Below are 23,607 nucleotides of genomic sequence, written 5' to 3'. Positions count from 1 at the left end.
TTTTATCATAAACATAGATATGAAATAACTCCTACAAGCTTCTCTATGGAACAAACCACAGAAATGTAAATAGAAGACACATGAACTCTTCTCGTGCCAATTATAGGGAGTAGGAAAAGGGGACAAACTGTTTCCAGAGGATGGGAGTTGCTGCTTCAGGCCTTAGAGACCACCACCAAAGACCCCACTGTCCTGCTTCTGCCACACCTTGCAGTCCAACAATGCATATGCTCATCTGGATAGAAACACTCTCATTCTGTGATCTTCCCCCATGGCCTAGTTCTGGACTGTCCTTTAGGGTGGATTGAGATGAGATCAAGAGCTACACTTTGGCTTTTGGTCAAATCAGTCAAACATTGCCATATGCCATGATGACAAAGACACCTGCATTCCCCATTCCACAGTAAGTTACAGCACTACTCTAGGTGTTTGGACTTCGGTGAAGTGTAATAGGAACGGTGGAAGCCATTTTTTTTTTTCATATCTCTCACAGGAAGTCCTATGAGACCAACCCTAGAATTGGTCTAGATGTAACAAGCAAAATTCAGAGCTCTGAAGTAGAATGAAAATCTAAGTCTCACTTACCTTAGCTGGACCTGTCTCCCTAGGGCTAGACTGGAATATCTTCAAGATGTGAGGAAGAGAAGGCTTGGATGTGAATAGTCCTGGTTTGGATATTCCAGGATCATAGAATGTTAAGAGTTAGAAAGAGACTAGTCCAACCATGCCATTTTACAGATGAGAAAATTAAAGTCTAGGAAAGTTATGTGACTTGCCTAAGGTCACAGGTAGTTAGTGGCAGAGGGGCTCCTTCCCTTCTCTAAGGAAGTGTTCACTGTCCAAAGCAGAAAGTTCCATAGGATACCCAGCTCCTCATAGCTTTTCTTTCTTTTTCTTTTTTTCTTTTTGTGAGGCAATTGGGGTTAAGTGACTTGCCCAGGGTCACACAGCTAGTGTCAAGTGTCTGAGGCCGGATTTGAACTCAGGTCCTCCTGAATCCAGGGCCAGTGCTCTATCCACTGCGACACCTAGCTGCCCCTCCTTTATTTTTCTTATGCAACTTGCTCTTACCTGAGCTGGGGTGAGCAGAACCCTTTCTTCAGCCTTAGTGGTTTCCAAGGGGTGTGGCACATACAGGTGTTCCTGTCTCTGCCTCTACTTCTCAGATGAAGTATGAACAGCCTTACTCAAGACTTCCAAAGCAATCAACTCAGTTGGCCTATCTGACTGGAGGACAGCAAGCCAACTGAACTGCTCAAAGATTGATAAATATTGCCTCCCCATAATAACTATGATGTAAAGACATTATTCATGGCAACAAGTCACAGAGTATCGGTGGTAAAGGGGTATCTTTCTGTATATGGAAGGAAAGAAGAGTGATGTCTTTGTCAACACAGTGGGTCCAAAATGGGGGAGGGGATGGGAAGAGGGATAAGCACAATTGTACAAATGAGGTGGAAAATTCGGTTGAGATTTTGAAGCTGCTCGAGTTTCTTTCCTGGTCTATACCTCTCTTCTCCATGCTGGGTAATGAGTAAGGCAGCTCCTGATTTTTACACCATAAGTGGAAAACAGCACGATAAACTGCTCATATGATTCCATGAGCTTGCAAGACAAGGAGAACTGTTGCAACTTCCACTCCCTCCCCAATTCCTACTCAGACGAGGGCTAGAAGACCAGGCACACGCATCAAAGGAATTAGGAAAATTTGACTTCCCTTTTTAATCCAGGCTATTGTGTAATTTAAGATTCTAAATGTGGATTCTAATGTGTTCCCCCAGTTTGGGGGAAACTGACTAAAAATCACTGATAAAACGAGTTTAGGTTTTTAAGGGTTTATTGGAAAAATAGAAAGAAAAAGATTGAGAACAGAATTCTAACAGCCTGGCATTCCTATCTTTCCTCAAATTTCCTGTCAAGTCCTCTGCCGCCACCACCATCAAGTCCGGAAACCAAAAAGGGCAGCCCTTTCTGCAGGCTCCCTTTCCTCCTTCCGGTCTCCTCCCAGACCATAGGAGGCTCCTCCAGTTGATTGGCTGGTAGACTTGATAGACAGCACCCATGAGCAAACGTCATTTCCTGACGCCAAGGAAAAGCCACAATGCCTCTGAGGCATTTTCCTCATGGTGGAGCTCTCCACAGCAAGTCTCCAGTAGGTGGCGTCATTCCAATCATTACACTATGCTATTTAAAAAAAAAATCACAAAGAATTAATATTCGCCAACACAGAGATGATCTGACAAACCAAAAACACCTCCAAAGCACCCCGGTCCTCCAAGCCCACAGCAGATAGGATAGTTTTTAAGACACTTCTGACTACTCAGACAAAAGCAGCTGGGCCCATTACTTGTAAATTTTATATTTATTATAACAAAAATTATGACGTGTTCATTTGTGCATTCTGCTTTAATATAACTCTCGGTATGTAAATGATCTAAATGAGCTCTATACAATCATGCTGGTTGTGGCAGCAGTAAGGAACACAAATAAAAAAAATGTCTGGAAAAGTGGGTATTTGAGGGAAGGAAGAGGAGAAGGGGGAAAATCAAAGGCCCACTGGATTCAGGTTGTTGTTCAGTGGTCCAAGAACCACCTTATTATTGTAGATAGCTGCTCTGGCCACTTAGGCTCACCACAAAATGAGCATGAACTGAAGTCCTTGGAGGGCCAGGTATAAATAAGGTGGGGTTGGGGAGGAGTGGAGGGAGGAGAGGAGAACACAAAGTCAGTTATTCAGGCTGTGTCCTTAATGCTGAGACTACAAAACATTTTAAGCATCACTATACAACACTGAGCTATTTACAGTAATAATTTCCCAATCAACTGTTCTCTCAGAGAAAATTAGTGAATCTCAGTGACTTCAGTCACCTGACAGAGTAAAGCAACTCCTAGGAGTTAGTCTCCATATTCTACAAATGTCTATCATTTTCAAGACCAAAAAAAAAAAAAAAAAAAAGCCTTTTTTTCCCCCAAAGAAATAACAGTATTACAATATTACTGAATCATTAAGTACTGGCAACCTGCCCTGTCTTCCAAACAAACAAACAACAACAAAAAAGCCATTTTTAAAAAATATTACATCATCATTATCTGTTTCTCTGCAATATATTAAACCTTTTGTTCTTTGTCTTTACACTTTTGATATGTTAGGGGAGGGGGCAAGGGGAAGGGAAAGGGTTAACCAGTTAAAATCATATTGGTAAAGTATCACTAGAAGAAATGTGGTGATTATTAAAAAATAACAAAGTCGAGAACCTACAGATTAGCTGCAAAGGCAAATGAGCGAATTGGGGAGAGTGGAAGGGAGGAGAAAGTGGAGTAAAACCCCTGGTTTAACGTGAGCCTGGGAGACTCTTGAAACTCAGTCCTTCTGGTTAGTTTATTATTATTTTTTAAACAGTACTTGCACTGGGTCATAGTGGTGTATCATAATAGTCTGGCAGTTGGTCCATCTGATACTGCCTTTGCTGCTGCTGCTGCTGCTGCTGCTGCTGCTGCTGCTGTTGTTGCTGCTGCTGCTGCTGCTGCTGCTCCTGATGGTGTTTCATGATTTCTTTGACTTCCTCTTCTAGTTCAGGTGGGATTATAAACTGATCATCAGGATCAGGCTGAGCTGGAGCTGCAAAGTAGCCCCCAGTTTTTCGGAGAGGAGCATCAGCAGCTACCTCTATCATGTTGTGGCTCTGCTCCTGGGGTGCCACAGAGCCGTTACCCCTCCTGCGACCTATGGTACCGGTGGCAGAGAAGTCGGTCTTCTTGGGCAGACCTGCCTCATCCTCATTGGCACTGATCACTATGCCCTCATCACTAGCCTCGGCCGGCACTTGAAGTAGCTGCTGCTGTTGCTTTTCCTTCTCCTTGGCCTGGCCACAGTGAATGTCCACTTCTACCTCCACCCTGCTGCCGTTGGTGAAGACACCCTCTATGGGCTCTTCATCATCACTGTCGAGGCCATTGTCAGAGAAGGCACTGGAGAAGGTGGCGCTGGAGAGCTGGCGCTGGAAGGAGCTGGACAGACAAACAGGATGGAGCATGCAGCGCTGCTCGCTGGGGTAGGCAGGGCTGCTCTCACTCAGCACCCCTGGTGGGGGCTCATCTGAGGCTGTGGATCCAACCTCACTGCTCATCTCTGAGGTTGAGATCTCACTGCTGATCTCAGAGGCCATGCCACTGCTGGAGGAGGGCACCCCTAGCCCGTCAGAGGGCCGGTCTTTGATCACCACATTGACTGAGGGAGGAAAGATTCCTGGGCTTGGAGGGGGGATGCTGCTTCCACTGAGCTCACAGCAGCAGAAGCTGTCCTCAGTGACATTGAGCTGCACCACCACAGCACTGATGCTGTCATTGCAGCCATAACTCTGGGCCAAGGTACACAACTTCTTGGCTGCAGCTAAGGCATCAGGCACGTTCCGCACAGCCTCGACCGCCTCTCCGACAGACAGGCTGTCCCACAGCCCCTTGCTGCCCAAGATGAAGAACTCATCCTGCGGGGTCAGTGTCACTGACTGCACATGGGGACGGGGAACAACACTTGGGTGGAGAAAGGTGTAGCCCAAAATCCGCGTGGATTCAGTTACTCCATTCACCTTGCCATCCTGAAGGAGAGGGAGAGACAAAACAGAGAGTGAGAAGTCAAGTCATCAGTGCTTACTCCTTTTAGCATCACCCAATGCAAAGGGAAGGGACAACTGTACATATGACCTAGGAAAGCAAATGCATCTGTTATCTCTGCTGTCATCATAAACCTCAGGATACCAGGGTAGGAAGGAAAGAGAGGGAAGATCTTTTGGTAGTCTTCCTAGCTGATGTTACTTTGTAGAGAATTGTCCTGAATATCCAAGGACTGAGGGGTGCCTCTTCTTGTGGGGTCATTAACTCCCACACAACCCTACAGGATTCTAGGCCCGAAAGAAAATTCTCTCAAAGCAAGCATAGATGTGGAAACAGAATACAAACATGTATTCCTGTCAGCCGGGCTGTGGCAAACAAAGTAGTTTGACACGTCCTAGAAGTGACTTACATCATTAAGGAAGTTCTTTAAGGCTAAGACTAACAGGATGTAAAGGTAAATGGAGGGAGGAACTGGTAATGTTTAACTGTATGAAGGCCAATGGCACACTTTCTGAGGGGGAGAAGTAGCTATACATTCGCATCTTTTAAAAAAAATTATTTTTAATTTATGGAATAAAACAAGCATTTCTATAACACTGTATAATAAATAGGACCTTATTCTACACACAGTAGCCACTAGGGATCTGGCCTGTGGGGCCGTCAGGGCTGCAGCACAAATATATGGCTCCATATGTCAACCTCAGGGGTAGGGGTGAGAAAGGTCACTGGAGCCAGTCACGAGATGACGGGGTCTTTCCAACAGAACGCCAGATGACCAGGTACAGTCACTGATAAGACGGTTCTAAAGAAGCAGTGAGAACATCACAGAAGGGTGGAGGGGAGAGGGGGAGTTAAACAGCAGAGGCCCCGCCCCCAAACAAAACTGGTCTACTGGTTGGAGCTGCCCATTCTTAGGACAGGAGCAAACTTCTAGAGAGACGACTGGTGCCTGCTGGCTCTGAAGCCTCCTCGCCAGAGTTTACTTGGCCCAGGGGTTTCTGAAGTTCTTTCCAGAAAATTTAGCCTTGCTGCCCAGCTCTTCCTCAATTCTGAGGCGCTGGTTAATTCTGGCCCGATACTCAGATTGGCAGGGGGGCCTTGATCTGCCCAGTGCAGAGACCCACCACCAGGTCTGCAATGAAGGCATATTCATTCTCCCCAGAATGATGAGAAACCATGACTTTCCACCTATTGAAGTGGCCAGCTTGCACACCTGGAGGGATTCAGTCACAGAGCTAATTTGGTTCACTCGGAGTAGGAGGAGGCAGTTGCAGGCTTTCTCATTCACAACCTTGGGATTGGTCATTATGAGACCATCCCCTGTAGCAGGGAAATTCTTTCAAGCTTCCCAATCACTCCGATTGAAGGGATCTTCAATAGACACCACTGGATAGTCCTTGATGAAGGTCTTACAGAGGTCCCCAAGCTCAGCAGGGGAGATGTAGCTGCTGCAATCATCAGGTGACTCGAAGTCCAAGTTCTATTTCCCAAACTGGAAGAATTTTGAGGCAGCCACATCCATTCCAATTCGGAGCCTATCGGTATAGCCAGCCTTACCAGTAGCATTCTTTTGTAGCTCCAGAGCTTCCTTATTTTCCAGGATATTAGGGGCAAAGCCAACCTCATTCAACTACATTGTTGGTATCCTGTCCATATTTCTGCTTAATCAAGTTCTTCAGGTTGTGGCAGACCCCAGCTCCAATGTGCATGGCCTCCTTGAAGTTTGCTGTGCTAACATGGCCAGCTTGTTACTGGCATGGGAGTCCCCCACTGATCACACTGAAGGCTGGGACTGGCAGGACGAATTCATCATTACCTGCAAGATCAGCAATATGCTGAAGAGCTACGTAGACACCTTTCTCAGCAGCTCTGGCCTTACAGTCAGAGACACTCACAAGATGGCATTTGCACCAAATTTAAATTTATTCTCATTGCTGTCCATCCCTCTCATCAAGCTATCACTCTTCTCCTGCTCCACAACATTCCGTTTCTTGCTAACCATTGATTGGGACAATAGTTTTATTGATGTGCTCCACCAATTTTGAGAGACACCTTTCCCCATGTAGTGGGTCTGACCATTGTCCTGGATCTCCAGGGCTTCGCGGATGCCGGTAGAAGCACCGCTGGGCCCAGCAGCTCGGAAGAGACCTTTTGCAGTGTAGAGATAAACTTCAACAGTGGGGTCTCCACAAGAGTTGCCGAAGACCTCTCTTGCCAGGATCTTGAGAATAGACATGTTGAGCTTCTGGGTGGGGCTTTGTCTGCAAGGTTCAGAGAACAGAGGCCGAGGGGCCTACTTACACCAAGAGGTAGCCTTAAATGGGCAAGCTCATCCCAAGGGATCCTTCCTTTGACATTTAAAAAAAAATTTTTTTTCATTCACATCTTGAAATGCTCACATTCTGTTTAGCCAAAGTCTTTTCTAAAATGCTTCTTTTTGCAACTGCAAATATAATTGTATCTCAGTTTTGCTTCTTTTTTTAAATTAAAAAAAAAAGCTTTTTGTCTTTAGGACTTCTAATCCCTCTAGTCTCTAACACACAGAATGTCTTAGCTTCCACATGTAACTAAATGGTAGGTCCTATTTTTAAACACTTTCATTTCTAGATTTGGCCCCATATTGACTTTAATACTCCTTCATCTGCTGCATCTAGCAAGGCTAAACACCTTCTGGTAATATAGGATAGTTGTAGTTTAAGGATGGAGGTAAACCCAGCATCTCACTTGAAAAAAAACTTCTCCACCAGAAGGATCTGCCTCTTTCCCAGCACCAACTTCTTCCTCACTCAAAATAAAACAAAAACCTAAAATAGATCTGTCATTTCACCAATTCAAGAGTTCTCTCCAATAAGGAAGAACATAACCTATCCCAGGAAACTCTTGTCCATGCTTTCCCATGAACTACCACAACTGGTCCACCCAATGTGCTGGCTGTCTTTCTCAATTTCAATAATCAATCAATAAACAATAGTGCCTCCTATGTATCAGGCACTGGGCTAAGTGATGGGGATACAAAGAGGCAAAAGACAATCCCTGCCTGAAAGGAGCTTATAATCTAATGGGAGCAACAACAAGCAACCATATACAAAGCAAGCTGTACACAGGATAACTAGGAAATAACAACAAAGAGAAGGTCCTGGAATTAAGATGAGTTGGGAAAGGCTTTCTGTAAAAGACAGAATTTTAGTTGGTATTTCTCCTGACATTGTAAATATACCCCCCCCCCCAAAATGTACCCGTGGAGCATCCTAGCTGGCATCCCACACTCCTGTCCCCAGCCTCTCTGTCATATGATGCCTCGGTGATGCTCCATACTCCTGTTCTTCTACAGAGCTCCTCACTGCAGCATGCTCACACCTACCACAGGCCTTGCCATTGCCCTCTGTGTGAGGCTCATCTTTAGGCCACATAGCAGCACTGGTAAAATGTTTGTATTGAAAAGATGGATCTTAAAGTTATGGGTCAATAAGAGTGCTTGGCAATCTCATGAAAGCAATTCAGCCTGCATGCACCCTTTTCAACTCTCAGCCCAGCTCCTGATCATCTGCTTTATTCTGATCCATACGTACATACTTTGTTGGATGAATTCAGACAGAATGTCTCATTAGATGCATGTTGAACTGTGGGCAACACAGACATTCTTTATTCATTTTGTCTTGCCAGTGGACAAACTTCTTTAAGTGATTATGGGTTTGTTCAAGGAGGCTCTGTGATATCTTGGGACTTGACATAATCGACATAAAGTCATCTGAAAACATGATCGTTTGGGGAATTTCACTATCTTTAGGGATTGTCCCTTCTTGATCTGGACTCTGTCCTGGATCTCTTTCATTACACTGCTGAATACTTTTGGCAAGCATGTATCCTCCTTTCTCTTTTTGTTTTATGTCTTTCCTGATGTTTATCATCAGAAGATTCTGCTGTGAAATTTTCCAAGGAATCCTCAATGATCTTGATACATAAATGGGAGACACCCTGTGGTTGTACTAAGTTGAATGGTGGTTTGGTTTTTTTTTTTCATAATTAGCAAATGATAAGAATAATGGGATCTCATATTCTCCACAATTTTTAGTCAATTACAAGATGCTCTGTTGTTGAATATTGTTTGCAAAAGCCTACTTGCGGGGCAGCTAGATGGCGCAGTGGATAGAGCACCGGCCCTGGAGTCAGGAGTACCTGAGTTCAAATCTGGTCTCAGACACTTAACACTTACTAGCTGTGTGACTCTGGGCAAGTCACTTAACCCCAGTTGCCTCACTAAAAACAAAAACAAAAAAAACCAAAAACCAAAAACAAAACCAAAAACAAAAAGCCTACTTGCTCCTTATTGATATCCTCATCATGGGTCTCCTCAATTTATGTATATAAGACACTCATACAGCCTTTGTATAGATGATAGAGTAGGCATAGAGATCTATAGTTACTGATGTTTTTCTTGGTCATTTTTTCTGGTATAAAAAAGATCTGAGAATTTTATCTTTGATATCTTCCCTTCCTTTAAGTACTTTGTCAACCAGCCCTACAATGCTTTTACAGCTGTATCACCTCCAAAGTGTGATAAAATAATGGGATTTAGCAGATACTCAAAAGCCCACCTGGACATTAATCTAAACTGATTGAATTAAATGAGAGTGATTGACTGCTGATTAGCCTACTTCAAGTTAACTAGATTGTAAGCACACCTGGTTCTTAGAAGCTAAAAATTTTGAATTTAACTCAAAACCACCTTCAATTCCAGTGAACAATGGATTTGGATGATGCTAATTAATCAGCTTGAAGCACTGTGTAAGGACCACTCATGCTCTGGACCTATAAAAAGCTTCCACACTCAGTTTGCTGGGAGTTCATGGTTGAAGCAGGCTCGTGATGGAGGATTTGAGGAAGAACCCAACCAGGCTGGAACTCTAGGCTAGATAGGCCTTTTCTTAACTCCATGGGTTCTCTTTTTTCTAATACCTCGTATGCTTTAATAAATGCTTAATGCCCGAAGACTGGTGCTAAAGCTTCTAATTTAAGGCAACCACACAATTTAGATTTTAAACATCACAAAAGACTTCCTCTCTATGTATCTGATTCAATTCAGTTACTTTCCCCACCTTTGTCCCCTTTAGTACCATTTCTGCTTCTTGTGTAAGCACATCAGAGACTGGGATGTGAGGCCTGGGTGTGGTGGCTCTACTATGCTGATGGAGAAAAGTTTACTTTAATAACTTTTGCAAATCTTTTCCAGTTTCCTTGTTTGTAATCTTTTTTCTGTTTTCACCTTGAATGCCCTTGGGATGACTTTGCTTAGTTGGATATCTTGCTTGCCTTGCTTTAGACTAATTTTACTTTTCCCTGCTTAACCTCATGGTAATACTTCTAATGTGATAATATCTAATAACTTTTCTCCATAAGAGACAAAGCTGTCCCTAATAGATGGTTGGCCTCTCTGCTTCCCTGACCCAGCTTTCTGACATTTAAGAACATCAAAAGTCCCTCTGACATGGAGTCCAGGCCTCTCAGACTTGGTAGGTGCCAAAGTTACCCTGCCCTGCTGACCAGATAAATATATTTACATAAGGAGACAAGGGAAGCACCATCCACTAAAGCTGAAGATAAGTCTCATTGTATCCTTGCTGGAAATCCTTGCTCTGCTAGGGCAGAGAAAACCTCTTTGTGTCAACCACTTATGATTCCTTCATGGTTGTTCAGTAGATTTTCAGTAGTGTTTGACTCTTTGTGACCTCATTTGGGGCTTTCTTGGCAAAGATACTGGAGTGGTTTGCCATTTCCTTCTTCAGTTTATTTTACAGATGAAGAACTAAGATAAACGGTTAAGCGACTTGCCTAGGGTCACACAGCTATTAAGTGTCTGAGGCCAGGTTTGAACACCCGTCTTCCTGACTCCAGACCTGGTGCTCTATCCTCTGTATCACCTAGCTTCATCCCTAAACTGAACCTAAATTAAGAGGATATTGGGGCAGCTAGATGGCGCAGTGGTTAAAGCGCCAGCCCTGGATTCAGGAGTACCTGAGTTCAAATCTGACCTCAGACACTTGACACTTACTGGCTGTATGACCCTGGGCAAGTCACTTAACCCCCATTGCCTTGCCCCCCCCCCAAAGATGATAATTGGTGTCAGGCCCACCCTTAACAGCTTATACTTGTCTATTATCTTTTTTGTAAGGCTTTACAGTTTATTTCATACACTGGTATTGCCATTGGCAGTCATATTTCTCCATTTGGCAAGTCAGTCAAATGTTTGCAGACTTGAGGGCCTTTTGGGCTCTTGCTCTCCTTGATGTAGCAATTAATTTACAATGATTTAACTTCTGGATGAAATTATTAGACTTTCTGTTAATGTTCTTTCTGTTGTCCATTTTCCATTTTGGTTGGCAATCACTTGTTTAAATAACTCAAGGTTAAATCTTTTTAACTGTACACCACACCCTTTTCTTAAAACTCTTCTTTCTTTTTGTGTATGATAAATTCTGATCTGAGCTTCTATTGCACAGACAGCTGACTCAAAGATAACTCCCACATCTATAATAAGTCTCTTCCCATCTGTTAAAAATGGAATCTATTTAATTCTTTGTGCTGTTATTTGGTGCTTTCCATTTCCAGTACCTACCAATTCTTTTTTCCTTTCTTGTCTTTTTTTGAAGGTGTTCATGATATGAAACTTTTGTGTAATCTACAACTCTTGGGTCTCTCATTTTTTTTTTTCTTCCGAGTCATATGAATTCCTCTTTCCTTTCTTCTATAATTCTTCCCATTCTCGTCATTTCTTTCCTTTTCATTCAAGTCACTAAGTGTCAAGAGTATATGCTGATTTAATTTCATCATGGAATTTCTCTACTGCTTCATCCTTGGCAACTTATACTGGTACATAAAAGAAAACTATTTTCACGGCAATCTCTTCCAAAAATATTTTTTCAGTGTAGTTTACTTCATTAAATATTTCCCAATTACATGTAAATTTTTAAACATTCATTTTTAAAATTTATGAGTTCTAAATTCTCTTCTTCCCTCCTACCCCAAGCAATTTGACATCAGTTATGCATGTGAAGTCATACAAAACGTATCTTTATTAGTCATGTTGCCAAAAAAAATATATTATATATATATATATATATATATATATATATATATATACAGACCAAAAAAAACCGGAGAAAAATAATGAGTATGCTTCAAAATGCATTCAGAGTTCCATAAGTCTCTCTGGAGGTGGATAGCATTTTTCATTTGGAAATTTCTTTGGAACTGTCTTGGATCACTGTCTTGACTGGAGTAGCTAAATATTTCACAGTTTATCATCCTTACAATATTTCCATTACTGTGTACAATGTTCTCCTGGTTCTGCTCATTTCACTTTGCTTAAGTTCATTTAAGTCTTCCCATGTTTTTCTGAAACCATTCTGCTTGTCATTTTCTATAACACAATAGTCACATAACAATAACACATCACAATTATATACCTCGAAATTTGTTGAGCCATTCCTCAATTGATGGACATTCCCTCAATTTCCAATTCTTTGTGTAAGGGGCTAAAATTCTAGCTATACTATCTAAAATCTAATGAGTGGTCACCAATAAATTATAAGCTTTAGCAAGAGTATTTAAGTGTTTAAGTATTTATTAAAGAGCATTAGGATCAGAGAGAAAGGTAAAAATCTAACTATTTCTAAGAGACCCCATCATCAGACATGCCATGGTGAGGTCAGGAACCAAAAGAGCAAGAACCCTTTGGCTAGCGTCTGCTTCCTGCTTCGTGTCCTCCTCCCAGAAAATGGGAGACTCAAGTTGATTGGCTGGTAGCTTTGATAGACAGAACCCACTAGCAAACGTCAGTGACTCCAAGGAACTGACCACATGACTTGCCCTCAGATGCCTTCTCGTCATGGCAGACCTTTCCTACAGTAGCTCTCCAGCAGGTGGCGTCATTCCAATCGTTACATGACCAAAAAGTTTCATCATCGGGTGGCCTGCCTTCCTCTTCAGATAATGATTTTAGCTCCTTGCTTTTTTGGCTGTATTCTATTTGTAAAGAATTGTTATTTGAGGTTTTTATGCCTCAGCGCACACTGGCCTGGGGCTCCACAAACCACAAGGTGCCCCACCCACTGGTTGTAGCCATTGCCAGGGCTCTGGTACCTCACGATCATCACCATTCACTGACGCCTACATGGGCCTGGCAAAATTATGATGATTGGAAGCCTAGTGAGGGCAGTCATGTGACTGTCAGAGTGGCCATCCAATCGGCTGGGGACTGTGTGGGGGTGCTGGGAGAAGGGAGATTTTTTTGTCTGGCATTCTAGCTGGAAGCTGGAAGGTGACAGGAGCAGGGCTGTGTATTCTCAGCTGATTCATGGTCAGTGGTATTTTTTCAGGTTGTATAATTTCCCTTTCCCCATTTTATTTCCTTTCCCTTGATCCTACTGATCCTGTTTGTGTATGTGTGTGTTTTTTTAAGTTCTTTCTTGTTAAAATAAATCCTGTTCTGTTTTGAGGGAGACTGCCGGTCTCCTTCCTTGCCCCAATATTGTGGTGAGCCACTTAGCTAACACTCCCCAATTAAAAATTGGTCCCCACATACTGATGGTAGATTTTCATCTTAATTTATAAACTTTGACTTCAATAGGTATAACCATATAGAGACAATACAGAAAGAATATAATGTTTTATAAAAGGAGTTATATAATAGACATATATGTAACTGTCATATTCAGAAGTTTGTAAAAAATATTGTAAGTTAAAAACCAGAGGTTGCAAACAAAGTTTTAATTCCTCACTAGCTCCTTGAAAACATCCTATCTTCTATTATCACACATCTTCCTTCCTGCCCTTTTCTCTTAAACGGTCAAGTGAAGGGCAAATCTTCCATAGTACCAATGGGGCACCATCTCATGGACCTTTTATATTTTGCTCTATCAGACACAATGGGAAGAGACAGTTTTCTATCCTTTTGGTGGTATAGGGCTCAATAAAATCCCAATCCCACTTTGGTTAATGCTGATAGTAAACAAATATAAAACACCAAATAGAAATGGGGTAAGGGAGAAAGGAATTCTTTTAAAGAATTTAGGAAAAATGTCATTGGGGGATTTAAAGCAAGAAATGCCCAATTCCCCAGTCATGCCTGGTACTTATTTCCTTAAACTCTTTACATATTCACTTGTATGAGCTCCTTACCAAATAAAAACTGCTTATAGTATCCACCTTCCTTGTTTTCATCATAAAAAGGATAAAAAAAAAATTATCCTTATACAGGAACCTGAATACAATGTACTATAGGGTAGAGCTTAGTAGAAGATAGTTCTGTCATGAACTTCAGCTAAAGGATTTTATCTAATAATACAATAAAAACAAACAAACATGTGATACATCTGTCTCACCTATGCTGGAGACCCCCCCCAAAATAATTATACTGAAGCTTCAGCATAATTCTATGAACAGGAAAGAATTAAGGTTTAAGGCTGAAAAATCTCCTGAGGCTACACTATGACCGCATTAATTAGCCCTGGAGCAACCAAACCTAAGTAAAGAAATAGTAAATAATTAAGAGCTTAAGTGTAACAGGTAGCATTACTGCCTAGATTTTCTAAGTTACCAGTTTCTCTTGATATCACTGAAGATAATAACAATAAGCAGCTGATATTTTATACAGTGCTCTAAGGTCTTGCAAAGTACCTTATTTCATTTGATCCTAGTAACAACAGAAAGGACAACAAGAGAAATAAGAACTTGACATAATTCTTTAACGTTTACAAAGAACTTTACAAATATCATTTTATGCTTACACAACCTTGGGAGGTAGGTGCTGTTGTTATATTCTCACTTTACAAATGGGCAAACTGAGACAAACAGAGCTTAAATGACTTGACCAAGGTCAAACAGCTAGTGTCTTTGGCAAGATTTGAACTCAGAGGGGCAGCTAGGTGGTGCAGTAGATAGAGTACCGGTCCTGGATTCAGGAGGATCTGAGTTCAAATCCGGCCTCAGACACTTGACACTAGTTATGTGACCTGGGCAAGTCACTTAACTCTCATTGCCCGACCAAAAAAAAAAAAAAAAAAAAAAGATCTGAACTCAGGCCACTCCGACTCATAGTCCAGCCCTCTAGCCACTGTGTTACCAAGGATTTCTACTTTAGTCCAGAGTTTTATGTCATGTTATCCCAAATGAAAGAATGGCAAAATGCTGGCAGGGTATTTCTTTGGGAAAGTGCAGCGAGTTTTAGGGTATCCCTCCTCTCTGCCAGTACAGGGGAACCTTGTCCTCACCTCAGTGATAATGGCTTTATGCTGCTTGATTCTCTTCAGTTCCTCTTCACAGCTCATGATGTAAGATTTCGACAGAGGCAGAGGCTTCCCATTCCGACAGAGAACTGTTTGGCACTTTCCCACATTAGCAGAGGTCAAGGTGAAATATCCTCCTGGGTCCATAGGATCATGCTTTATATGACACAGGACAGCAGAGCCTCCAAGTTTTTGCCCAGCAGTCCCAAGTTTCCTAGAATTTGAAGGGAAGGAAGAAACATAAAGTATCACCCATTAGTTTTGTTCATTTCATCAGAGAGGCTACACAACTGGACATAGGGTAGGAGGCAAGACAGGCTCTGCAGAATTGCCTAGAATTCCCTTTGGGCCCTTTTCATCAAAACGTGACTTGTAAGGTTCCCAGAAGAAAAAAGATAATGTGGAATCTGACAGATTACACACCTACTTAGACAAAGAGGAATCTCACCACAACTGGTGGGAAGAGTCACTTTACCATTAAAAGCCACGGGAACTGAATTGGAATAAAGGAGCCCCTGTGCTCTTATGCACAGTTGGCTACACAAGTCACATCCACTCCTCTGTCATCACATTCTCAAGACAACAAGCAACTTGTTCCTCTGGTTCCCATTCTCTGGGCTTAAGATTGGGAAGCCAACGGGTCAACTATTAAAATAAGAGGAGGGGCGATGTGTTGAGACAGATATCTACGTATTCATATATATGTGTATATATGTGTGTGTGTGTGTGTATGCACACACACACTTAAAAATTCATTGGTTTTTTTTTTTTCTGTCTTTCAGAGAGAGAGAGAATGAGAGTGTGAGTGTGTGTGTGTGTGTGTATGTTGGTATTTGCCTTGAAGTCCTGGGCAATCCACTTTCCTGCCATGTACAATGGAGCTTTTGTAAGCTGGCATTGTCTATTTTAGGACACTCACAGAAAGGACATTCTGGTAATCCAGTTCTCCAAAATACTTCTGACATAACCTTTTATTCATGGTCACTAATCCATAGACCCATTAGGACACCAGCTGCATCTACAAGTTCTGAAAAACACCTCAGGACCAGACCAAACATTATTAGCTAAGTTACCCCTCATTCTATCATTGATGCTCATGTTATGCCTTTATGGGCAACAGGAAGGTAACAGAACCACTATTGGTTCACAAATGGAGATTGTGAGGTTAAGTCATTTGCCTTGGGTTAATCTGTGGAAGAGTCAGGAATGAAACCCAAGGCTCTCAAGCCATTTATGCACTAAGACCCCATGACTGAAGAATGTGCAATTCTCAAGATTTGAAAGCCATCATGTGGCATGCTCCATTAACAAATCAGAACAATGAGTGGCAAATAGCAGAAGAAACAAGTCTGGAATTCAGTAGCCTGTGGCTACTACTCTCACATACCCTACCAGAGTGAGCAAGGCTCTAGCCTTCCCTTCAAGGAGATGAAGATTTTCTTTCCCATCAGATTAAGTGAAGGGATGACATTGGTGATAGCAAACCTCGTGAACAGAGAACCTCTGGTGGGGGTGGGGTCACTACTTCTAATCCTCCCCCTCGGCTTCAGTATCCCTCAAAAGAAATTTAATTAGAGAAAAGCCTTCCTCCCCAGGACTAAAGGAGTTTATCTGTCAATTTCTTTTTAGTGACTGTATGATTCATAGGTACTTTTAGGATAACCTTGCTTTTCTACTTCAGAGGTGGGAGGCTACCACTGGGGCAAAAGGAAAATCGCAGGTCTCTATCTTGGTAATTGTGCTTTACACCCCAGTGTCTTGAGAATGTGATGACAGAGGCTGTACAGCAAAAGCCTGGAAGACGCAGGAGATTTTTTTAAAAGCCCCCACAAATCAGTCCTCAGGGAGTCTGATTCCAACCCCCAGCAATTCAGTATGTACTCTTCTACCCTGATTACAATCTGGCACTGAGTTCTTGGGATGGGGGTGGGGTTCAGGGGATGAGTTTGGGGACAGGGTTGGGAGTAGGAAAGAAAATGGAGAAGAGCACCATTGTTTTGGTGACTTTTTTTTTTTTAACATGAGTACGTCTCTTTTTTCCTGGCCCCATCTTGCAAGTATTTGTAGTACAGAATTTATAGACTCAGATGCAATCCATTTACAACCCACCTAGTTAGAGTGACAAAGGAATGAGCAATCATTTGAATAAGGGATTCCCTCTACTCAGAGTGGAGGCGAAGTTACTTTTCTCACTGTAATGACTATGTCCAGTTTGCAATAGCAAGTTTCATAAGAAGCTTCTGGCTATGAGGTAGTTGGTAAGTACCTACCACTGCTTCTTTATGTTACAGGGTTCTTAATCTGTAGTCTGTGAACTTAAAAAAAATATATATGTATAAACATTCTGAGAAGGGGACCGTAGGTTTCCAGACTGCCAAAGGGCCCCGTGACACTGAGAAGATTAAGAACCCCTGATTTAGAGCATCCTTGACAAAGTGCTGGGAAGAAGTGACCAGGGTTAGTTCCTCCCAACCCTGCCATCTGTTTTAATTAGATAGTCAGATGCCCCTGCTGCATACCAGTGGGAACAACATTTCACACCTCCCAAAGCACAGTCAACATTATGCCAATATCGAGTCAAACACACTGTACTTTTGGGAATGACCCAAAAGGCCATTAGGAACACTATTTGCTCCTGTTAACAAAAATGAAACCAGTCTGGAAGAAACACAACTCTTTGGCCTAAAATACTATTATCTCAACTTTGAAAATATATCAGTACAAGTTGCCCCCAGCCCTCAATGGTGAATAGAATTTCATAAAAGTGGACACTACAGAACAGAAACATAATCTTTTTTTTTTTTTTTTTTTTTTTTTTTGCGGGGCAATGAGGGTTAAGTGACTTGCCCAGGGTCACACAGCTAGTAAGTGTCAAGTGTCTGAGGCCGGATTTGAACTCAGGTACTCCTGAATCCAGGGACGGTGCTTTAACCACTGCGCCACCTAGCTGCCCTAACATAATCTTTTAAATGCAGATCCCAACTCAGGAAAGTCTCTGGGATCTCCCTAGAAGTCCCATTGTTTCTGCAGCTCCATGTCTACTCTATAGCCAGGCTAAGGATCACAAGGACAAATGACTATTTCAGGTGGACTCAAGTTTCCGAGGGCATTCACTTAGCTCTGAAAGGGTGACATGTCTACAAGGTGAGCTGGATTCTGGGGCTTAGAACAGCTCATTGGAGATCCTGTGAGCTCTGATAGCCAGCACTCACCCTGATACCCTAATAATAGTGTGTACATGCACACACATGCCGATTGTTCTTCCTAGATGAACACAAAGACAGAAGACAACCTCCTGAAGAAACCCCATTAGCATATCCCCATTAAAATGTAAGCTCCCTGAGGGCAGCGACAGCCTCACTTCTGTCTACATAGCGCTTCACCAAGTGCCTGGCACATAGTTTGCACTGAATAAGTCCTTGCTGGTGAATGATTGGTTGAGTTATGACTATCACGGACAGTGGGACTGAGGAGCTCTGAGATTCACCTTTGCATGACGATGAAGGTGTTGACCATATATTCCTCTTCATTTTTTGTTTTCTGTAGTTCCTCTGCCAGAATGTCACTCATGGTGCACTGCAGAAGATACGGCACTTCTACGTTGCGGTCTCCATCAAAGACTCCATACAGAGCCTCCCGGTTGTCACAGAAATTATTTGCTGACAGGGCTGCGACGCACAACCTAAAAAAAGTGAGAAAAAAGGGTGAGGAGGGGACCCAAACCTGAGGGTTACCGTGTTCAGCTTCCTTTCTCCATACTCATTCCCCTTTCTCTTCTTCCCTCCTCCCTCTCCAGCATCAGATGCTAGTTTTAAGATCAAAGCATGGGTAAGCTTCCTTTCCACTGTGTCTGTCAGAATCAGGCTGCCTACACCCAGGCCTGGATCTAACAAACAGCAGGCACACGTGCTTTCTATGAAAACTATGGTGGTCTAGATGACATTAGAGATCATGCAGTCATTTGCTGTCTCATTCACTGAGGCATTCCACATAGAGGAGATAAACTTAGTGACTTAAATCAGATTTAGAACAAGTATCTAACTAGTTTCAACCATTTTAACTTATGTCAAAACTAATATCTTATTGGGGAAGAGTAATCAGAATATTATAGACATTATCTCTCCCTTTTCCCTTTCTCTCCTGATATTTCTACTCTTAATGGAAACCAGAAAGAAGGATGGCATCAGAAAGGAAGCTATTATGCAAGTATATGGGGTCCTGTTTTGCCTCTACCATTAGCAACTTTCGCTCATCTTTGCTTATATGTCTTTCTTTAATTATTATTAATTAATCTTAATTAAGCTATCTGAAACACCCTAACAGCCACTGCATCTTTATACTTGACATGTAGCTGAGACCTCCTTTATATGTTTCTCCCTCCTTTTAGAATATAAGGTCCCTGAAAACAGGGATTATTTGTATGTTCAATGCTTTGCAAATAGTAAGCACCTAATGATGCTCTTTCATTCTTCTGAAAAGCAGTAATTCACAGCACCCAGTGGGAAAGTTAAAGAGTATCACAAGCTCCTAAGATGTCTCTCTTCACTTAATGTCTCATTTTTTTGGAGTGAAAACTACTTCAAGGGAGACAGTATATTCTGGAGAAATACTTTTCAAGGAACTGCTGTCAGGTTAACAATGTTCACAAACAGAATTTCTTTCTTTTGGAATTTCAGGCTTATTGCAAAAAATTCCTTTGCCTTAAAAAGATCATGCTAAATGAAAAAGAATCGAGTAGGTGTACATTCTCTACTATTCCTTGTGATACCCCCAAGAATTTTTTTTAGAAAAACATTAGAAGACAGAGTTCTGTACCTTTAGCCTGGGGAATGTGAGGTTAGCACATGTTCCTTCCTTGAAACCAGTGGCAAGAAGTGAGCTCTACCTTTTCTATCTTGTCTCAAGGACAAAGTAAGTGAGAAGCCTCCATAAGCAAAATAGTTACTATTCAAGGAATGGGATTGGGAAGAGAGATAACCAGGAATAATTAGGCAGGGTATATACATAAGAAAAATCCCCATCTAACCAAGGTCTTCAGTCCTAATCAATATGGGTGAGTATATCTTAAGATATTTTATTTCTACAGTCTTGCATTTCAGACAGTACCCTAAGTTCAGTTCATCTTTTTCACATATGTTCATTCATATAGTAGGCAATTAAATGCTTGTTTGAGTGATTATAATAAAGTTAGACGGGCCCCACTAGCAACACAAGACATACTGCAGGAAACAGGTGTTGAGTATTGCCCATGGCCACTTTAGATGGGAAATAAAAACAACAAAACAGTCCCACAAAACTATTGACTGGTCAGTAATCTAAGGGACTTTGACTATGGATGATCAAGGCCACTCCTCTTTTAGTGGTCCATGTGCTTTGCTTGGTAAGCAGGCTGCATAGGAAGATAAAGGGGCTTTTCAAAGCAGCAGAGGTGCATTTCAACATTTGGGCCTTTTCTAAACACTGGTGCCTTATGGAGACATAATGTGCCAGTTACACCATCTCCTAGAATCTCACTAACAAAGAAAGAGCACGAGCTGCCCAGCAGTGAAGGCTCACTTAGTGTTCAAATATAAGTCATGGCACCATCTCACTCTGGGGACAAAAATATCCTCCACTAAATCTTGTATGAAAAAAGCAAGCACTTGGTTCTGCTTCATTCTCACTTGGACTGTAAGAAGAAGGCAGGAGTCACCTGTCGTTCCAAAGTCATCCACTTACTTATTCTTTACACCCGAGGCTTCTGTGTAGCCATGGCTCCACACAGCTGGGGCTCCCGAAGCATCACCGGCTGAAGGCTGGTCAATCTTAAAACATCGGATATTACTGTGATGAGAAAGGCAGGGGAAAGAAATCACGAAAATGCCAAGTGACAAGCATCAGCTTCACTTTATGAGCTCAAACTCTCAAGTCTCTTGGAATGTCAAGATTTCTTTCATTTATTATAATACTTAGACTATGCAATAGAATCTTCCCAAATCTTTACTAGCAGCAAATACCTTGTTGTTTATGGCTATATAAATCAGAGGGTGTAGACACGAAACCTATAAAACTTGTTTCTTGCAACATGAAACTATTCATTGAACTATACAGTTGCTATATAATGCAAGTAAAATAGGCTATCCCCACCTCTGACACAAGAAAACAAACATAATTGACATATAGGTGAGAATTATTCACACAACTGGTAAACACAGTGAGTGATAAATCAAAATTACCAGGTGGTATTTATATGATCTTGTCTGATGCCTCACTGTGGGGAAGAGCTGACCCTTGTGTTCTTGAAGGCTAAGCCTGGCAAACCCTACCAGACTGGAAAAGTTCTGAGTATGGGCTTGGGGGGCAAGGGGTAGGGGGCAGTGTGTGGGGGAGGTTTACTTTCATCTGAGGACCAAAAGAAAGGCTCATTACTACTATATGATGATTTTTTTTGGTCACAGCAAATCATGTTCAACCATCATCTGATAGAGGGGTGTGGTGGTAGAAGGGCTGTACTGATGAAATGATGGAAACTTTGAGGTATTTAAATTACAACTCTGAGATAGTCGATTTTCCCTCTGTCCTGACACACAAACTAATTTTTGGTACTCCAAGTATTTCCTGCTTTGTCACTGCTGGACTTTCATCTTTCCATTCTAAGGATCCAAACTGATTTAAAAAATTACAAATAAGTTATGGGAATTTCTATCAGCTGTCCCACTTCAACTCTAACAAGCCATGATGTTTCAAGGACAGACTACCCTAATACAGAAACACTAAATTAAAAAAAAAAATTCCCAAATGGAATTACTGAAGGTAGCCTCAGGAAAGGCTTGATTCTTCCAACCAGAGCTCTAGCTTCCCCTCTGTGGGCTGTGCTGTCCTGAGCAGGGAGAGCTCTCCACCTGAATCTGCCATGAAACCACAGCCATGACCTTCTCTTGCACTGGGAACAGCAACCAGATCTATGCTATCACTGCTTCAGGAAGAGTGTCAGCCAGATAGCACCTTAGGCCTTTCCTCACTCTCTCTGTGACTTTGCAAAGCCAAACCCTCTCCCCTGGCTCTCCCACAGACCAACAGAGGATGTCTTGCCTTGTTACAATGTAAGCTCCTTGAGGGCAGGGAGAGGGAGAGGGACTACAGCTCTGGTTTCACTGGAATATTCCAGTTACTGTTGACCTTCGGTAACTTAGAGTCTCAGAGAGCACATCCCAGAGCAAAGCTTCTTAAACTGGGGTTACATAACTGAATGTGGGGGTTGTAAAAATTTGGCAACAGTAAAAGGTTATGTATATATATATATATTTTATATCTATATACTGGGGGTCACATAAAATTTTTGGGGGAGAAAAGGTTTGCAAGTGGAAAAAGTTTAGGAAGCCCTGGCCTAGAGCACAAAGAAGTTCAGCAGCCTGCCTGGTTATTATTATTATTATTACTGGCTGGTATTACAGCCAGTAGGTACCAGAGACAGAACCTGAATCCAGGACTTCCAGGCTTCAAGACTGGCCTGCCAGTCACTGTGCTACAGGGCCTGTTGAGATTCTCTTCATGCCTCTCTGTCTCATTTGAAATAGGTCTTATCTTGGCTGTGAAATCAAAGAGAATTAGCACATGTCCTCTACAACAACAATAGCAGCAGCTCTTTAAGGTTTTTCTAAGCACTTCATGTACATCACTTCATCTGTTCTGCACAACCATGCTGTGAGGTAGGTGCTATTATTATCCCCATTTTATAGATGAGGAAACCAAGGTTCAGACTTACCCCAAGGCCACGTGGCTCACCTCAGAGGAAAGCTTTGAACTCAGGTCATCCTTACTCCAAGTCTATTACTCTTTCCATTTCTCTATGTTGCTTCCCTAACACTAGTACAAGACACACTCACTTCTGCCACAACCTCTCATAGGAGAGGAAGTCATGCCAAAAAATTAAGGTTTGTTTTTTTTTGGTGAGGCAATTGGGGTTAAGTGACTTGCCCAGAGTCACACAGCTAGTAAGTGTCAAGGGTCTGAGGCCGAATTTGAACCCACGTCCTCCTGAATCCAGGGCTGGTGCTCTATCCACTATGCCACCTAGCTGTCCCCAAAATTAAGCTCTTAATGGTGGTTAACTTAAAACCTTATTGGACTACTGTACATGTGACCCAAGAACAGCTCAACTAAGGAATAAATTGATATCTGACTTGCAACTGCACTGACATGCCAGATATTCATGCAACAGAGAATTATTTGTTGTGAACATCTATCTCTGTGGTGTTAATTTCTTTGGATTTTGCTCTTAAAGCTTTATTCAAATGACAGTTTATACTTTTCACCAACACCACTAGTGCATATACTTTTGCTCTGTAGTCTAAGTAATTGTGGAACACACAGATCATAGATACCACCCAAGGAAAGTCCCAGAATCAAATTAATATTTCTATTTACAGAAAGGCTATGTGGAAGGTTTGCATCTGATTCAAAGTTTCCAATTCTGTTGTTAAAGTTCTTCCTTTAGGTGAATAAAAAGAGAGCAATGACAGTTTCTACCAACGAAACTGGTCTGCCTTTAAAAAACAAAACAACAAACCCCACTATTTCTTGTGTAACCTTTCAAGCTTCTGAAATGGGAATCAGCAGAGATGTGTTTCTTAAAGGCAAAACCTTAAGATCCTATGAAGTTTCTGTTGCCTTCTTTTGTAATTGCCTGTTCCTTTTCAAAAAGGTACTAAGTCCTTCATACAATGCAGAAACT

At 42.0% G+C, this 23,607-nt stretch overlaps 1 protein-coding gene across 1 annotated transcript in view; it reads right to left on the bottom strand.

The window, feature by feature from the left end:
- Positions 1-2,343: 2,343 nt before the first annotated feature.
- PHLPP1 (PH domain and leucine rich repeat protein phosphatase 1) overlaps positions 2,344-23,607 on the bottom strand; it is a 295,223-nt gene continuing 273,959 nt past the window's right edge. Inside the window, exons 14-17 of the mRNA XM_043975799.1 lie at positions 20,613-20,717; positions 18,382-18,576; positions 14,880-15,108; positions 2,344-4,595 (exon numbers count right to left, since the gene is read on the bottom strand). Of these exons, the coding sequence (XP_043831734.1) occupies positions 3,414-4,595; positions 14,880-15,108; positions 18,382-18,576; positions 20,613-20,717 (1,711 nt within the window). The 3' untranslated portion in view covers positions 2,344-3,413. The remainder of the gene's footprint in view (positions 4,596-14,879; positions 15,109-18,381; positions 18,577-20,612; positions 20,718-23,607) is intronic.

Source organism: Dromiciops gliroides, chromosome 1 (assembly GCF_019393635.1).
Source record: "Dromiciops gliroides isolate mDroGli1 chromosome 1, mDroGli1.pri, whole genome shotgun sequence".
Classification (NCBI taxonomy): Eukaryota; Metazoa; Chordata; class Mammalia; order Microbiotheria; family Microbiotheriidae; genus Dromiciops; species Dromiciops gliroides.
Note: the sequence above shows the minus strand (reverse complement) of the source record. Positions and strands in the feature narration are given on the sequence as shown.